General features: G+C 51.8%; 1 protein-coding gene across 2 annotated transcripts in view; it reads left to right on the plus strand.

Annotated features, from left to right (window-relative positions):
• Positions 1 to 13,107, plus strand: part of ARHGEF18 (Rho/Rac guanine nucleotide exchange factor 18) — an 87,331-nt gene that overhangs the window by 57,814 nt on the left and 16,410 nt on the right. For both annotated transcript variants that reach the window (XM_012790728.3, XM_012790731.3), the window contains 5 exons: positions 7,869 to 8,013; positions 8,838 to 8,950; positions 9,096 to 9,236; positions 10,148 to 10,398; positions 12,251 to 12,376. In XM_012790728.3, the coding sequence (XP_012646182.2) occupies positions 7,869 to 8,013; positions 8,838 to 8,950; positions 9,096 to 9,236; positions 10,148 to 10,398; positions 12,251 to 12,376 (776 nt within the window). The remainder of the gene's footprint in view (positions 1 to 7,868; positions 8,014 to 8,837; positions 8,951 to 9,095; positions 9,237 to 10,147; positions 10,399 to 12,250; positions 12,377 to 13,107) is intronic.

Consider the following 13,107-nt stretch of genomic DNA (forward strand, 5'->3'; position numbering starts at 1 on the left):
GGCTAGAGTGAGTGCCGTGGCGTCAGCATAGCTCACAGCAACCTCAAACTCCTGGGCTCAAGCAATCCTCCTGCCTCAGCCTCCCGAGTAGCTGGGACTACAGGCATGCGCCACCATGCCCGGCTAATTTTTTCTATATATATATCAGTTGGCCAATTAATTTCTTTCTATTTATAGTAGAGACGGGGTCTCGCTCTTGCTCAGGCTGGTTTTGAACTCCTGACCTTGAGCAATCCGCCCGCCTCGGCCTCCCAAGAGCTAGGATTACAGGCGTGAGCCACAGCGCCCGGCCCTTTTTTTTTTTTTTTTTTTTTTTTTTTTTTTTTAGTTGGATAGTAACCAGGTTAGGAAGAATATTTTTTCTGACTCTTCTAAGCTACAAGATGTCCTTTTCAATTTGTCCCCTGAGGCAGGGAATTAAAAGTTGCTGGGGGTGGTTTTTTTCCCTCCTACATTTTTATTCTATTTTATACTATCTTGCTTGTGTAACTCAGAATGAGGCAAGGCAGAGAAATCAATGAGTTGTCTTCTCATCGATTTAGACTATTTTCTCAGGCGGCTGAAAAGCTGGGAACTGTGAACTGAAAACTTCACTTTGCATCAGATATTCTCTAATTGTCTCTGGAACACTTGCCGGTAATCCAGCGCTTGCTAGAACTCTCCAGAGCCAGGTCACACTCTTAGCCTGGATGAAAAATCTTGGCCTAAAACAAGGAACAGGTGGGTGGATGGGACACAAAACCTCACCAAATATGAGAAACGGAGCGGAGCCTTTGAAACCACTGTGGGGCCCAGGAAGGCTGTTCTGCCTGCAGGTGACACTTAGGTGGTCCATTTGTTCCTTTTTCTTTTTCTTTTTTAAAGAGACAGGGTCTCACTCTGTTGCCCAGGCTGGAGTGCAGTAACATGATCACAGCTCACTGCAGCCTCAAAGTCCTGAGCTCACACCATCCTCTCACCGGACGACAGGCACGTGCCACCACACCCAGCAACATTTTTTTATTTTTTGTAGAGATAGGGTCTCACTATGTTGCCCAGGCTGGTCTCCAACTCCTGGCCCCAAGCGATCCTCCCGCCTCCACCTCCCAAAGTGCTGGGATTACAGGCGTGAGCCACCTGGCCCAGCCCCATTTATTTCTTGAATGGACTTTTGCAGAAATCTGCAGGGAATTGTGTGCCAGGGCCCAGGTGCCTTCGAAAGATGTTTGCGATCCCTTAACCACTGGGGTGCAGCAGGAGTCTGGTACCTAGAATAGACAATCCCTGTGTGCAAGTTGGTATTTCTAGAAGCTTCTAGATAATGTATAAAGGACAGTTGGAACCAGTTAAGATGGTCACTTAATATGTCATAGCCAGCGTCCTGGAAAATGACTTTGAGCAGGTTGGTAACAATTCAGCCTTGCTCGTGTAATTTTGGGGGGGTGCTGTGATTCCTACGAGAGCTATGGGGGGCAGGGGGTGCTTGTGCTCAGAGGGAAAAGCCTGTGGTCACAGGCTTGGGCCCGAGAGGGGACCCAAGAGATTTAAGAGACACTGAGAGTCACACAGGGAGAAAACTTCACTGAACAAAGAGCTCGGGGTCCTTTGTCCAGACAGCGACACAGGCAGCACCCCGACACCTGCTACACAAGCTTTGTCGTCTAACGTGCTCACAGAGACGGCTCTCGCACTCAAGAAACCCGGGTAAAACAGGTTTAAAAGACTCAACCCTGAGAACAGGCCGCTGTCTGTGTTCAGAGCAGGGTGTATTCTTCCCCCTCCGGGGCCCGAGAACTTTTTCCATTTTCATTGTTCACTTCTTATTTTCATCCCTGCCTTTCCGCCGGGTCCCCTCGCAGAAGCAGCTCTGCGGTACAGTCGCCGCAGCAGGCCAGGTGCACCGATCGATGGCACCTCTCAGCAGTGGGCAGACGGTGCTAATTAGGCTCCAAGTGGCTTTTACTGCCGCAGAGATAGTGCCGGGCAGCACCTGCCCCCAGCGCGGCCCCGGCCGGCTGCTGCAGGGGACATGGTAGCAAGAGATGGATGTTATGTATTCCTGCCGCTCCCCGAGCCCCGAGCAGATGTCTTGTCCTCCTGCAGAAAGCCGGCTGTCCGTCATCACGGGGGTCTGCTCGGCTGGTTTATTGAGATGTCATTCCCAGACCATGCCATTCACCCATTTTTAGGCACACAATTCGGCAGCTTATAGTGTATCCGCAGAGTCACCGAGATCCACTTTGGAACACCAAGGAGAAGCGCCGTACCCATTAGTCGTCACCCTCCGGCTCGGCAAATGCTGATCTGCTGTCTGTCTCGGTGGCTTTGCCCATCCCGGACATTTCTTACAGATGGGATCATAGCGTACGTGGTCCTCCGTCTCCGGCTGCTGTTACTAAGCACGATGCTTTCGGGGCTCATCCGTGCCGTAGCATGCGTCCACGCTGCATTCTTTTTACGGCTGAATAATATCCCATTATATAGATGGACTCAGCCACGTCGTGTTTATCTGTTCATCGGCCGATAGACATGGGGGCTGTTTTCTCCTTTCAGCTACTATGAGTCATGCCGCTGTGAACAGTCGTGCACAAATATTTGCGTGGACGTGTGTTTTCATTTCTCTTGGGCATATATCCAGGAGCGGACTCGCTGGCTCCCACACTAACCGTGTTTAACTGTTTGAGGGGCTGCCAGACTGTTTTCCAAAGTGGCGACACCACGCTACAAGCCCACCACAGCCTCGTGGTTATGCACAGTGTGGAACCTTCGATCTAGGTGACAATGCCGCAGCAGCGGGTGATTTGAGGCTCTCCCCGCCCTGGCAGGCAGACCTCTGGGCCCCTGGGCACCCGGCGTTTTCAGGTACCAGGATCTGTTTTAACCAGGTGTGATAAGACATGGATGGAAAAGTGAGCCGGGCGCAGTGGCTCACGCCTGTCATCCTAGCACTCTGGGAGGCCGAGGCGGGCGGATTGCTCAAGGTCAGGAGTTCGAAACCAGCCTGAGCAAGAGCGAGACCCCGTCTCTACTATAAATAGAAAGAAATTAATTCGCCAACTAATATATAGAGAAAAAAATTAGCCGGGCATGGTAGCACATGCCTGTAGTCCCAGCTACTCGGGAGGCTGAGGCAGGAGGATCGCTTGAGCCCAGGAGTTTGAGGTTGCTGTGAGCTAGGCTGATGCCATGGCACTCACTCTAGCCTGGGCAACAAAGCAAGACTCTGTCTCAAAATAAAAAAAAAAAAAAAAGACATGGAAAAATGACTGTCACGAAGGAAGATGTTTATATGCTTGGTCTCCTAGAAGCAGAAGGCAGGGCATGCCACACAGGGAAGCCCATGGGTTGGTTGGGGACAGAGGGGACAACGTGAGCTAGCGCCTTTATTGTGGTTTCCATGGGGAGGAACAGGCAAGGCAGGGAGGGCAGGCTCAGGATTGGGCCCTGGTTGTCTGGAGCCTGGCCCCGGGGTGCTGAGGGCAGGGGCTCGCGGCCTGGAGTGTGAGAGCCCAGGGAAGGGAGGGGCTGTCCCTCTGGGTCAGCAAGGCCACAAGATGTCAAAGTATCAAAAATACAGACTAAAAGGACATGATTGAGGCCAGGCGTTCGAGACCAGCCTGGGAAACATAGTGAGACCCCATCTCTACAAAAAACTAAAAAATTAGCCGGGCGTGGTGGCACACACCTGTAGTCCCAGCTACTCGGGAGACTGAGGCAGGTGGATCGCTTGAGCCCAGGAGTTCAAGGCTGCAGTGAGCTGTGATGATGCCACTGCACTCCAGCCCTGGCAACAGAGTGCGACCCTGTCTCTAAGAGAAAAAGAAAAAAAAAAGACATGATTGATAATTGATTGATATGGCTCGTCTAGAGCCACTGACTCATGTCTCGACCCACCAGTTATGTCCCTGGCTGTTTATGTTCCAGGAAGACTCGATTTGGGGCTGGTGCACCTCTTATTTTAAAAGTCTTAACTATCTCGGCGGGGAAGGAGGGGGGAGCCGTGGACCACTCCGGAAGAAAAAGAATCATTTATCTCAGTAGGTCACATTGCTACTAAGTGTGCACATCATTAAATATTTTTTATAAAAATTCTCCGACCGCCCCCCAAAAATAGAAGGCTATATATCAGATACTTTTCCAGAAGTATTTGTGTAATAAATTATAAAGAAATACAAAGAATTATCAGTGGTCTAAGGAAATATGGTATGTGCTTGAGCAAACGAGAGTGTTCTCAATTATAATAACTTCTCGTTCAGCAAACTTTATCGTATACAGTCGGCCCTCATTCTTTGCCGATGCGGTATTTGCAAATTTACCTACCTGCTAAAATTTATTGGTAACCCCCAAATCAATACTTGTGGGACCCCAGGGTCATTTGTGGACTTGTACAGAATGGTGAAAAATCTGAGTGGTCCAATACGCACATTCTCAGCGGAGGTCGAACAAGGCATGAGCACGTCCTGCCTTCTTGTTGCAGCTCTCGTGCTGTAAACCAGTGGGGTTTTTTTGCATCTATCGAGTGCTATATTTTGTGCTTTTTGTTGGTGATTTTGCTGTTTAAAATGGCTCCCAAGCACAGTGCTGAAGAGCTGTCTTGTGTCCCTGAGCGCAAGGAAGCTGTGAGGTGCCTCACAGAGGAGAAAATCCGTGTGTCAGAGAACCTTTGGCGGAGTGTGGTGGCTCACGCCTGTAGTCCAAGCACTCTGAGAGGCCGAGGCAGGAGGATCGCTTGAGCTCAGGAGTTCGAGACCAGCCTGAGCAAGAGCGAGACCCTGTCTCTACTAAAAATAGAAAAAAATTAGCCAGGCATGGTGGCATGAGCCTGTAGTCTCAGCTACTTGGGAGGCTGAGGCAGGAGGATCACTTGAGCCCAGGAGTTTGAGGTTGCTGTGAGCTAGGCTGATGCCACAGCACTCTAGCCTGGGCTGCAGAGTGAGACTGTTTCAAAAAAAAAAAAAGAAAAGAAATAGAGAACTTTTGTCCAGGCACACATGCTGGTGCTGTTGGCTGTGAGTTCGGTGTTAATGAATCCACAGTGTATGTGAAGTGAGGTACCTTTCAACAAAAGCACACATAAAATGAGATCTCGCATGGACCAGTTGCTGACTGTGTTATGCCTAGAGGCTCCTGGGAACCTAACCCCGTGTTTGCCCTAGAAGGCAACGGTCCAGTGTTCCCTAAACATAACTACCTCCAATAACAAGAATCGACTGTGAGTTTTTATTTCGAAATAGTCTAAGACTCATAAGAACGTGCAAAAATAGTCCAGACAGTCCCCATGCACCTTCACCCAGCAACTCCCAGTGGTGATAATGTCACGTAACCGCAACCCGCCCACGTATGGATCTGAGGGACCAACACCACAGTCAAGGGACAGAACCGTTCCATCACCACGAGGAGGCGATGCCTTCCTGCTTTTTAATTGTGGTTAAATACATATAATGTGAAATCTACCATCTTAACCATCTCTAAGAGCACGGTTCAGCAGCATGAAGCGCACGCACAGCGCTGTGCAACCATCAGCACCCTCCGTCTCCAGAACTTTCTTGCCTTCACAAACTGACACTGTGTCCCCATGAAATGCTAACTCCCCGCCCCCTCCCCGGCCCCTGGCACCCACCGTTCTACTCTCTGAACCTGTGGATCTGACGACCCTAGGGACCTCCTGTGAGTGGAGTCACACAGGATTTGTCCTGTGTCTGGTTTGTGCCACTGAGCAAGACGTCCGCAAGGTTCATCTCTGCGGTAGCCTGTGTCAGAGTCTCCTTCCTTGTTATGGCTTCATAGTGTTCAGGGAAACAACGATTTCTTGACCCTTGTTTTGTGGGAAGCCCCATTCTGTTGGGGGATATGTCTTCAATTGTCTTCTGCTCCATTGAGGACACAGAAAAATGAAACAAGTAGGTTCTCTTGTATGTTGGCGGTAGGGGGCCTGGTTCTTTTTAACTCAAATTCTATCCCTCGTACCCCTTTGAGGGCTACTTGGCGTCCCTAATCATGACCCTAAGACATGAAAACTGCACTGTGTCCTAAATCATCAAAGGAAGATTTAAGTCTATTACTATAGATTTAGCGGTCTCAGTAGATTGCTAAAACTCTTTGGAATCGGCAATTCTTATGTGATATTTGTAGTGACTTTTTCTGGGGACTCTTGGATTAAAGCAGAATCCATCTGACTGTGGGCAAAACCGTCAGTCCTCAATAGCAGTCTGTCAGCCGTGCCTGGACGCTGGGCAAAGTATGCATTTCAGGATTTGTCCCATATTTGTGCGTTTAGGTCATAATTGCTGGGGCGGGGTTGAGCGTGGTGTAGACATGGCAGGAAATGCCAGCTGTGGACCGTGTAGCCTTCGATTTAGGATTTGTGTGTCTTCGTACAGGGGTGTTTCTATGTGAGTGACATCTCTATTGCCTTTGCTATAGTAATAGTAATCGTTACCCCTGTCTGGCGACGTCAGAATGTTTGCGGTCCCTGACCGATCGCCATCTTCGTCCCCCTGTGGTATAGAATGAACAGCCACGGAGAATAGATGTGAGGTGGCATCTCACAGCTTACCGGCCAGTGTCTTACTTTACAAGCTTTCTTCATCACTCCTCTGCCAGAGAGTCTCTGGTGCATCCCACCTGCACGGCGTGTGCAGTCGCTTTAAATTTCCACCTAATTAAAAGTCGCTCAGAAAATGCTGAATCCGCTCCCCCGGGAAAGCAGCGGTGAGAACATTTTCTTGCAGGGCACACTGTGTGCCCGCCCCAAGGTTCATAGGCTCTGTGCCACCGAGAGCCGAAGTTCCAGCCGCTCCCCCCGCTGTAAGGTAGAGAGACCGGTGGATGGGCACGTCAGGGGCTCCGGAGCCAGGTGGGGAGATCCGTGGGCAGATCTCTTTGTAATGGTGCCGTTTGCTCCTGCCCGGGGCAGAGCTTTAAGACACGATTTTATAAGATGCGAGAGACTAAACTAGCCAAGCAGCCCATCTCAGCCAGGCTCGACGCAAGAGGTCGGTTTGTCAAATAGAAGGAGAAAGCTCAGCCCAGGGAATGATGGCTGCGCTTTCCTTGAGAGTCGCATCTTTCCATCAGAGAAAGTTATCAGTGTGTCCATGCGTCCTCCCATCTGGACCCTTGACTGAATGAGCAAATGAGTCTAAACAACCCCCTGGAGCGCCTGTTGCATGTGGGTCGAATTAGAATGGGCCCCCGGGGTCCACTTTGATGGCAGGGTTCTGTTCGAGTGTGGACAACCAGGGGCAGCTACAGTCCCTCTGGGTCTTAAAGTCGTCCTGACATCCAGGCTCTGGTTAATTAGCATCCTGCGCGTGGTGTCGGCATGAACCACGCCAGGCTCAGAGCTCCCTGTTTCGTGATCTTAGATTATTTACAGTGGACGCGATCTGCCGTGTTCTTGCCTTTCTTACCCCCTGCAAAGACAGAGGGGAGCGCAGAGGGTTTTTTGTTTTGTTTGACCTAAGGAGAAAATGCCGTGCAATTTCCAACACTAACCGGTCACAGTGGGGACCAATTTCCTGCCCTCCAGCGCCGCTGCTTCAGCCAATACAGCTAGGGGAAGACGCGGCTTTATTTTCTAGAAGGATCCTACCGAGGCATAAAAAGGGCGCGCAGCCCAGCCGGGTCCCAGAGCCCCAGCGTGAACATGGGAAATACTCATTCCAAGAGCAGCGACAGGCACGGCTCGCTCCCGGGCCGGCCGGAGCTGTCTTTTTACGGCTCTCTCCCCAGGAAATGGAGCGAGAACGTCCTCCTAGATAACCAGCTGCTGACCTCCAAGATCCTGTCCGTGCTGCGGCCGCAGTCGGAGCGGGGCCTGCGCGCCGGCGGCCTGCGCTACCCAGCCCACTTCCTCAGCACCAACTCCGTCTTTGCCTCTGTCGCAGCCTCGCTCAAGGAGCACCCCCGGGGCACCCTCCTGTCCGACGGCAGCCCAGCCCCAGCCCCGTCCAGGAATGTTGGCATGACGGTCTCGCAGAAAGGGGGTCCCCAGCCAACACCGAGCCCGGCTGGAACTGGGACGAGACTTGGGTAAGGCGGGCTCCCCTCCCTGCCGTCAGGTGGGTGGCATCCCTCGGGAAGCTGTCGGCAGCCCCTCGGAAAGGAGACCCCCCCCTTCTTACTTAGGTCTGTGTGAGTCGGCACAGCAGCCCCCATGCCAGGCGACGAAATTCCCGTTAACGCCTGCTTCCGAGACCCGTGCCTTTTTTCAAAACGGATGTGTCCTGGGGTGTATCTGGCTGCTGGTGGAGCCAGTTTGCTTAATATTCTGGAAGGATCCTTGAACTCCTACCTTGGGTGGGGCTCCTTGCTGTATGCAGGGCGGTGCTAAAACTCCTGCCCAGGGTGCTGTGGAGGCGGCACCCGCCGCCGTCTGTGCCTTAAGTGGTGTCCTTGATACCGCGTTCAGCAGTGTCCGGGTAGAAAGTGTGCTAAGCCCTGCTGTGTTTGTGGTGAGCCGGTGGGCAAGGGGCGGGTTATATTTTTCCTCTGGGAAGGGGCTCCTCTCCCACCCTGGACTGTGAGGCTGTGTCCCCCTAACTCCCGGCAGAAAGACTCCCGGGGGCTTCGCTGGACTCCGGTGGTCAGTGGTGGTCAGTAAAGGGACAGCCCGAGACTCACAGCCCCTTAGAATGTTCCCGAATGTTAACGTCACGATCGGAAAAGTCCTGGAGTGACATTGACAGATAGCCTCCCAGTTCTTTAAAACGGTCTGTGACAAAGTTAAGGCTCACGTGGAAATCTGGAAAGTTCTCAGTTGTCTAGTGAGATGGAGAAACTGATCTGCCTTCGCAGAAATGGGGGTTGGGTGTGTTTTAATTCAGTCTTCTGAAATCATCATTATTTTCACTTAGACCAATCACAGGAGAGATGGATGAAGCCGATTACGTGTTTTTAAAATATAAGCAGGCAGCCGATGACTCCCTTTCGCTCACGTCTTCTAATGTCGAGTCCGTTTTCATAGAAGGTACGGTCACCTGGATTCTCCCGCAGCTGTCGGGGGTGTGGGGGGTCCCGTCCATCCTGGGAGACGCTGACGCCCACGTCAGAGTGTCCGTGGGTGGGGTGGCCGGGAGCCAGCCCCCAGCATCAGCCCCTCATTCCTCCCTCAGACCCCTACGCTGCCTCGTTGAAGAGCGAGATCGAATCGGACGGCCACGAGTTCGAGGCCGAGTCCTGGAGCCTCGCCGTGGACTCAGCCTATGCCAAGAAGCAGAAGAGGGAGGTGGTGAAAAGACAGGATGTCCTTTATGGTAAGAAGCCCGAAGCCCCGTGCCACCGTGCCAGCTCTCCGGTTATTTTTCTTTCTTTCTTTTTTAATTCCACCTGGGAGTCCAGGTTGCATGGCCGACCGACCTCCCCTGAGACCACGTGGCCCATTCCGCCTGCCTCCCCCAGCATGGTCCTGCCTCCCGGGCCAGGGAAGAGCTGGTCGGGGAGGATTTTGCTAGCACACATCCCTGTGGACGAATCTAGCCGAGTGCCCGGGTCTGACCCGTCCCTGCCTCGTGGGTGCCTGTCTCCGCCTGTCTGGGGGTGCTCACGGTGCCGCAGGCTGGGAAGTCCGAGATCAAGGCGCGGGCAGGGGCCGACTCGGTGTCCAGTGGCGGCCGCTCCCTGGTTTACAGATGGCGCCTTCTAGCTGTGTCCTTACCTGGTCTCTCTGGGGTCCTTGTCATAAGGCCACTAATCCCATCACAAGGGCTCTGCTTTTGTGACCTGGTTGCTTTGCGAAGGCCCCACGTCCTGTTGCCATCACATCGGGGGTTAGGATTCTGGCATATGAATCTGGGGGAACACACACGGCCGCGGCCATCAGTGACACACGCAGATGTGTGAGTTGTACACCCACGGGAGTGGTGTCCTCAGCACAAGATCCTTGCTTAAAACCGCCTTGAAACCCCTCCGGTTGACTTGGGCCGGGAAACCCTCCTGCGATGTTGGGGTCCCGGGCCCTCCCCTTCCCCCGCTCCCTCAGGCTGCGCCCCACAGCACTGGGCCGGGGAGGACGGGAAGCCGGGACACTGGGCAGTAAGAAGGACCCCGAAGGCAGGGACGTGGGCAGAGGACGCCAGCCCAGCACACAGAGGGCAGGTGGCGCCCATGAGTGCCCAGCGGGATCTCGGGGCCGGTGTGGGTACATCCGGCATCTGTGTCCCCGCAGAGCTGATGCAGACAGAGGTGCACCACGTGCGGACGCTCAGGATCATGCTCCGGGTGTACTTCAGGGCCCTGCAGGAGGAGCTGCAGCTCAGCTGCGCCGCCATCAGCCGCCTCTTCCCCTGCGCCGACGACCTGCTGGACATGCACGGCCGCTTCCTCTCCCGGCTCAAGGAGCGCCGCCACGAGTCCCTGGAGGAGGGCAGCGACCGGAATTACATCATCCAGAAAATCGGGGACCTCTTGGTGCAGCAGGTGGGTGCAGCCACGTTCATCCGAACCATCTTCAGAGCCCCTGTCCCCACCTCTGTTCCTTCCAATAATAAAACAAAAGTGGCTCCTGTGTTCCGAGGGCCCCAGAGGGCACGTGGTGCCGGCCCCTCACAGCTACGCCTGCAGTTCATGTTCTGGAAACACAGACACGTACCGTGTTTCCCCGAAAATAAGACCTACCCATAAAATAAGCCCTAGCAGGATTTCTAAGTGTTTGTGAATAGAAGCCCTACCCCGAAAATAAGACCTAGTGATGGGCGTGTCTACGCAACGCATCTGCACAACCCATGCATTTCGTCTCGGAGCGGTCAAGAAGACGAGCAGCCCTTCCCATCTGCCCCATGAGAGCTCCATTGCTCGACATGAGAGATCGGGGCCAGTGGTTCTAAAGGAAATAGAATCAAAAGAAATTCAGGATGGAATCCGGGGTTTGGAGAGTTATGATGATGTTCCAGAAGAAGATGACTTAACTATATTTGAATGAATGTAGATTGTTGTACCACACTTAAAAAAAAATAACACATCCCCTGAAAATAAGCCCTAGGGTGTCTTCTTGAGGAAAAATAAATATAAGACCCTGTCTTATTTTGGGGGAAACACAGTAAGATAGCAAATGTCCCTGTCCGAACACGGTTTGGTGTTGTGTTCATCTGTGCTTTGTTAGCTTGCTTGGTTTTATTTTTTGAGTTCTGGCTGTTGTGTTTTTGACCAGGAGAAGCATACCTGTTGGCCGGGCGCGGTGACTCACTCACTCCTGTAATCCCAGTACTCTGGGAGGCCAAGGCAGGAGGATCACTTGAGGTCAAGAGTTCGAGACCAGCCTGACCAAGAGCGAGACCCCGTCTCTACTAAAAATAGAAAAAATTAGCTGAGGATGGTAGCGTGCACTTGTACTCCCAGCTACTCGGGAGGCTGAGGCAGGAGGATCGCTTGAGCCCAGGAGTTGGAGGTTGCTGTGAGCTGGGCTGACGCCACAGCACTCTAGCTGGGCCACAGCGAGAGACTGTGTCAGAAAAACATACCTGTGGACCACAGCCATCCAAGGGGGCAGTGTTGACGCCACACGTGGGCCAGAGTTGACGCAGGGGAGCTGTGCTCCTCCCTGGCCACAGACCGCTGGCTCAGAGCAGCCTGTGTCAATTAATTAGAATAATTAGGAGAATACTCCCTTGGCTTATTCGTGTTTCTAACATGCTTTGGCTCAAATTTATTTTTCCCTCCTTGGATCGTAGGAAGCATCTGCAACACAGCAGAGCCGTTGAGCAGAAAGTTTTCTCATTTAACCTTTAAGGAAGGCTCCTTTGCTGGCCGGGCGCGGTGGCTCACGCCTGTAATCCCAGCACTCTGGGAGGCCGAGGTGGGCCGATTGCTCGAGGTCAGGAGTTCGAAACCAGCCTGAGCAAGAGTGAGACCCCCGTCTCTACTATAAATAGAAAGAAATTAATTGGCCAACTAATATATATAGAAAATATTAGCCGGGCATGGTAGCGCATGCCTGTAGTCCCAGCTACTTGAGAGGCTGAGGCAGGAGGATTGCTTGAGCCCAGGAGTTGGAGGTTGCTGTGAGCTAGGCTGACGCCACGGCACTCACTCTAGCCTGGGCAACAAAGGGAGACTCTGTCTCAAAAAAAAAAAAAAAAACCTTTAAGGCTCCTTTGCAATTAGACACCCCAGACCCAGACAAAAGCATTTCCCTTTTTTAGGACAGAGTAGAAAGTGAATATTGCAGGTAAATCTGATTTAATTTTAACAGAGCCAGGGGAATTCAATGAAAATATACCTTGGCGGTTTTCATGGTTCATTGTAGTAACATTTCCATTCTCTTCCCTATTAGTTTTCAGGTGAAAATGGAGAGAGAATGAAAGAAAAATACGGGTTGTTTTGCAGTGGCCACAACGAGGCCGTCAGTCAGTACAAGTTGCTGTTGCAGCAAAGCAAGAAATTTCAAAACTTGATCAAGGTAAAAAAAAAAAAATTTTTTTTTTTTTTTTAAATTAAAAACTTTCCATCTTTACTGTCAATTTTTTTCCACACAACTATATAGAGTCTTGGGGTTTGGGAATTGTTTCTAAAATTGCCTGTTAGAAAGCAATGATTGGCCAGGCGTGGTGGCTCACGCCTGTCATCCTAGCACTCTGGGAGGCTGAGGCAGATGGATCGCTCAAAGTCAGGAGTTCGAAACCAGCCTGAGCAAGAGCCAGACCCCGTCTCTACTAAAAATAGAAAAAAATTAATTCGCCAACTAAAAATATATAGAAAAAACGAGCCAGGCATGGTGGCGCATGCCTGTAGTCCCAGCTACTTGGAAGGCTGAGGCAGAAGGATTTCTTGAGCCCAGGAGTTTGAGGTTGCTGTGAGCTAGGCTGATGCCACGGCACTCTAGCTCAGGCAACAGAGTAAGACTCTGTCTCAAAAAAAAAAAAAAAGGCAATGATTTTTCAAAGTTTTGTATTGTTTTTTAACAATAACCCTATCAGAACCCATCAGTGAAATCCTACATGGAATCCCAAGATGTAAAACACATCAGGCTGAGCACCGTGGTTCACACCTGTAATCCCAGCACTTTGGGAGGCTGAGGCGGGAGGATCACTTGAGGCCAGGAGTTCAAGACCAGCTGGGCAACATAGCAAGACCCAGTCTCTACAAAAAATGTTTAAAATTAGCCAGGCAGGGGGTGGGGGTGCAAGGGCA

This window comes from Microcebus murinus, chromosome 27 (assembly GCF_040939455.1).
Source record: "Microcebus murinus isolate Inina chromosome 27, M.murinus_Inina_mat1.0, whole genome shotgun sequence".
In the NCBI taxonomy this organism is placed as follows: domain Eukaryota; kingdom Metazoa; phylum Chordata; class Mammalia; order Primates; family Cheirogaleidae; genus Microcebus; species Microcebus murinus.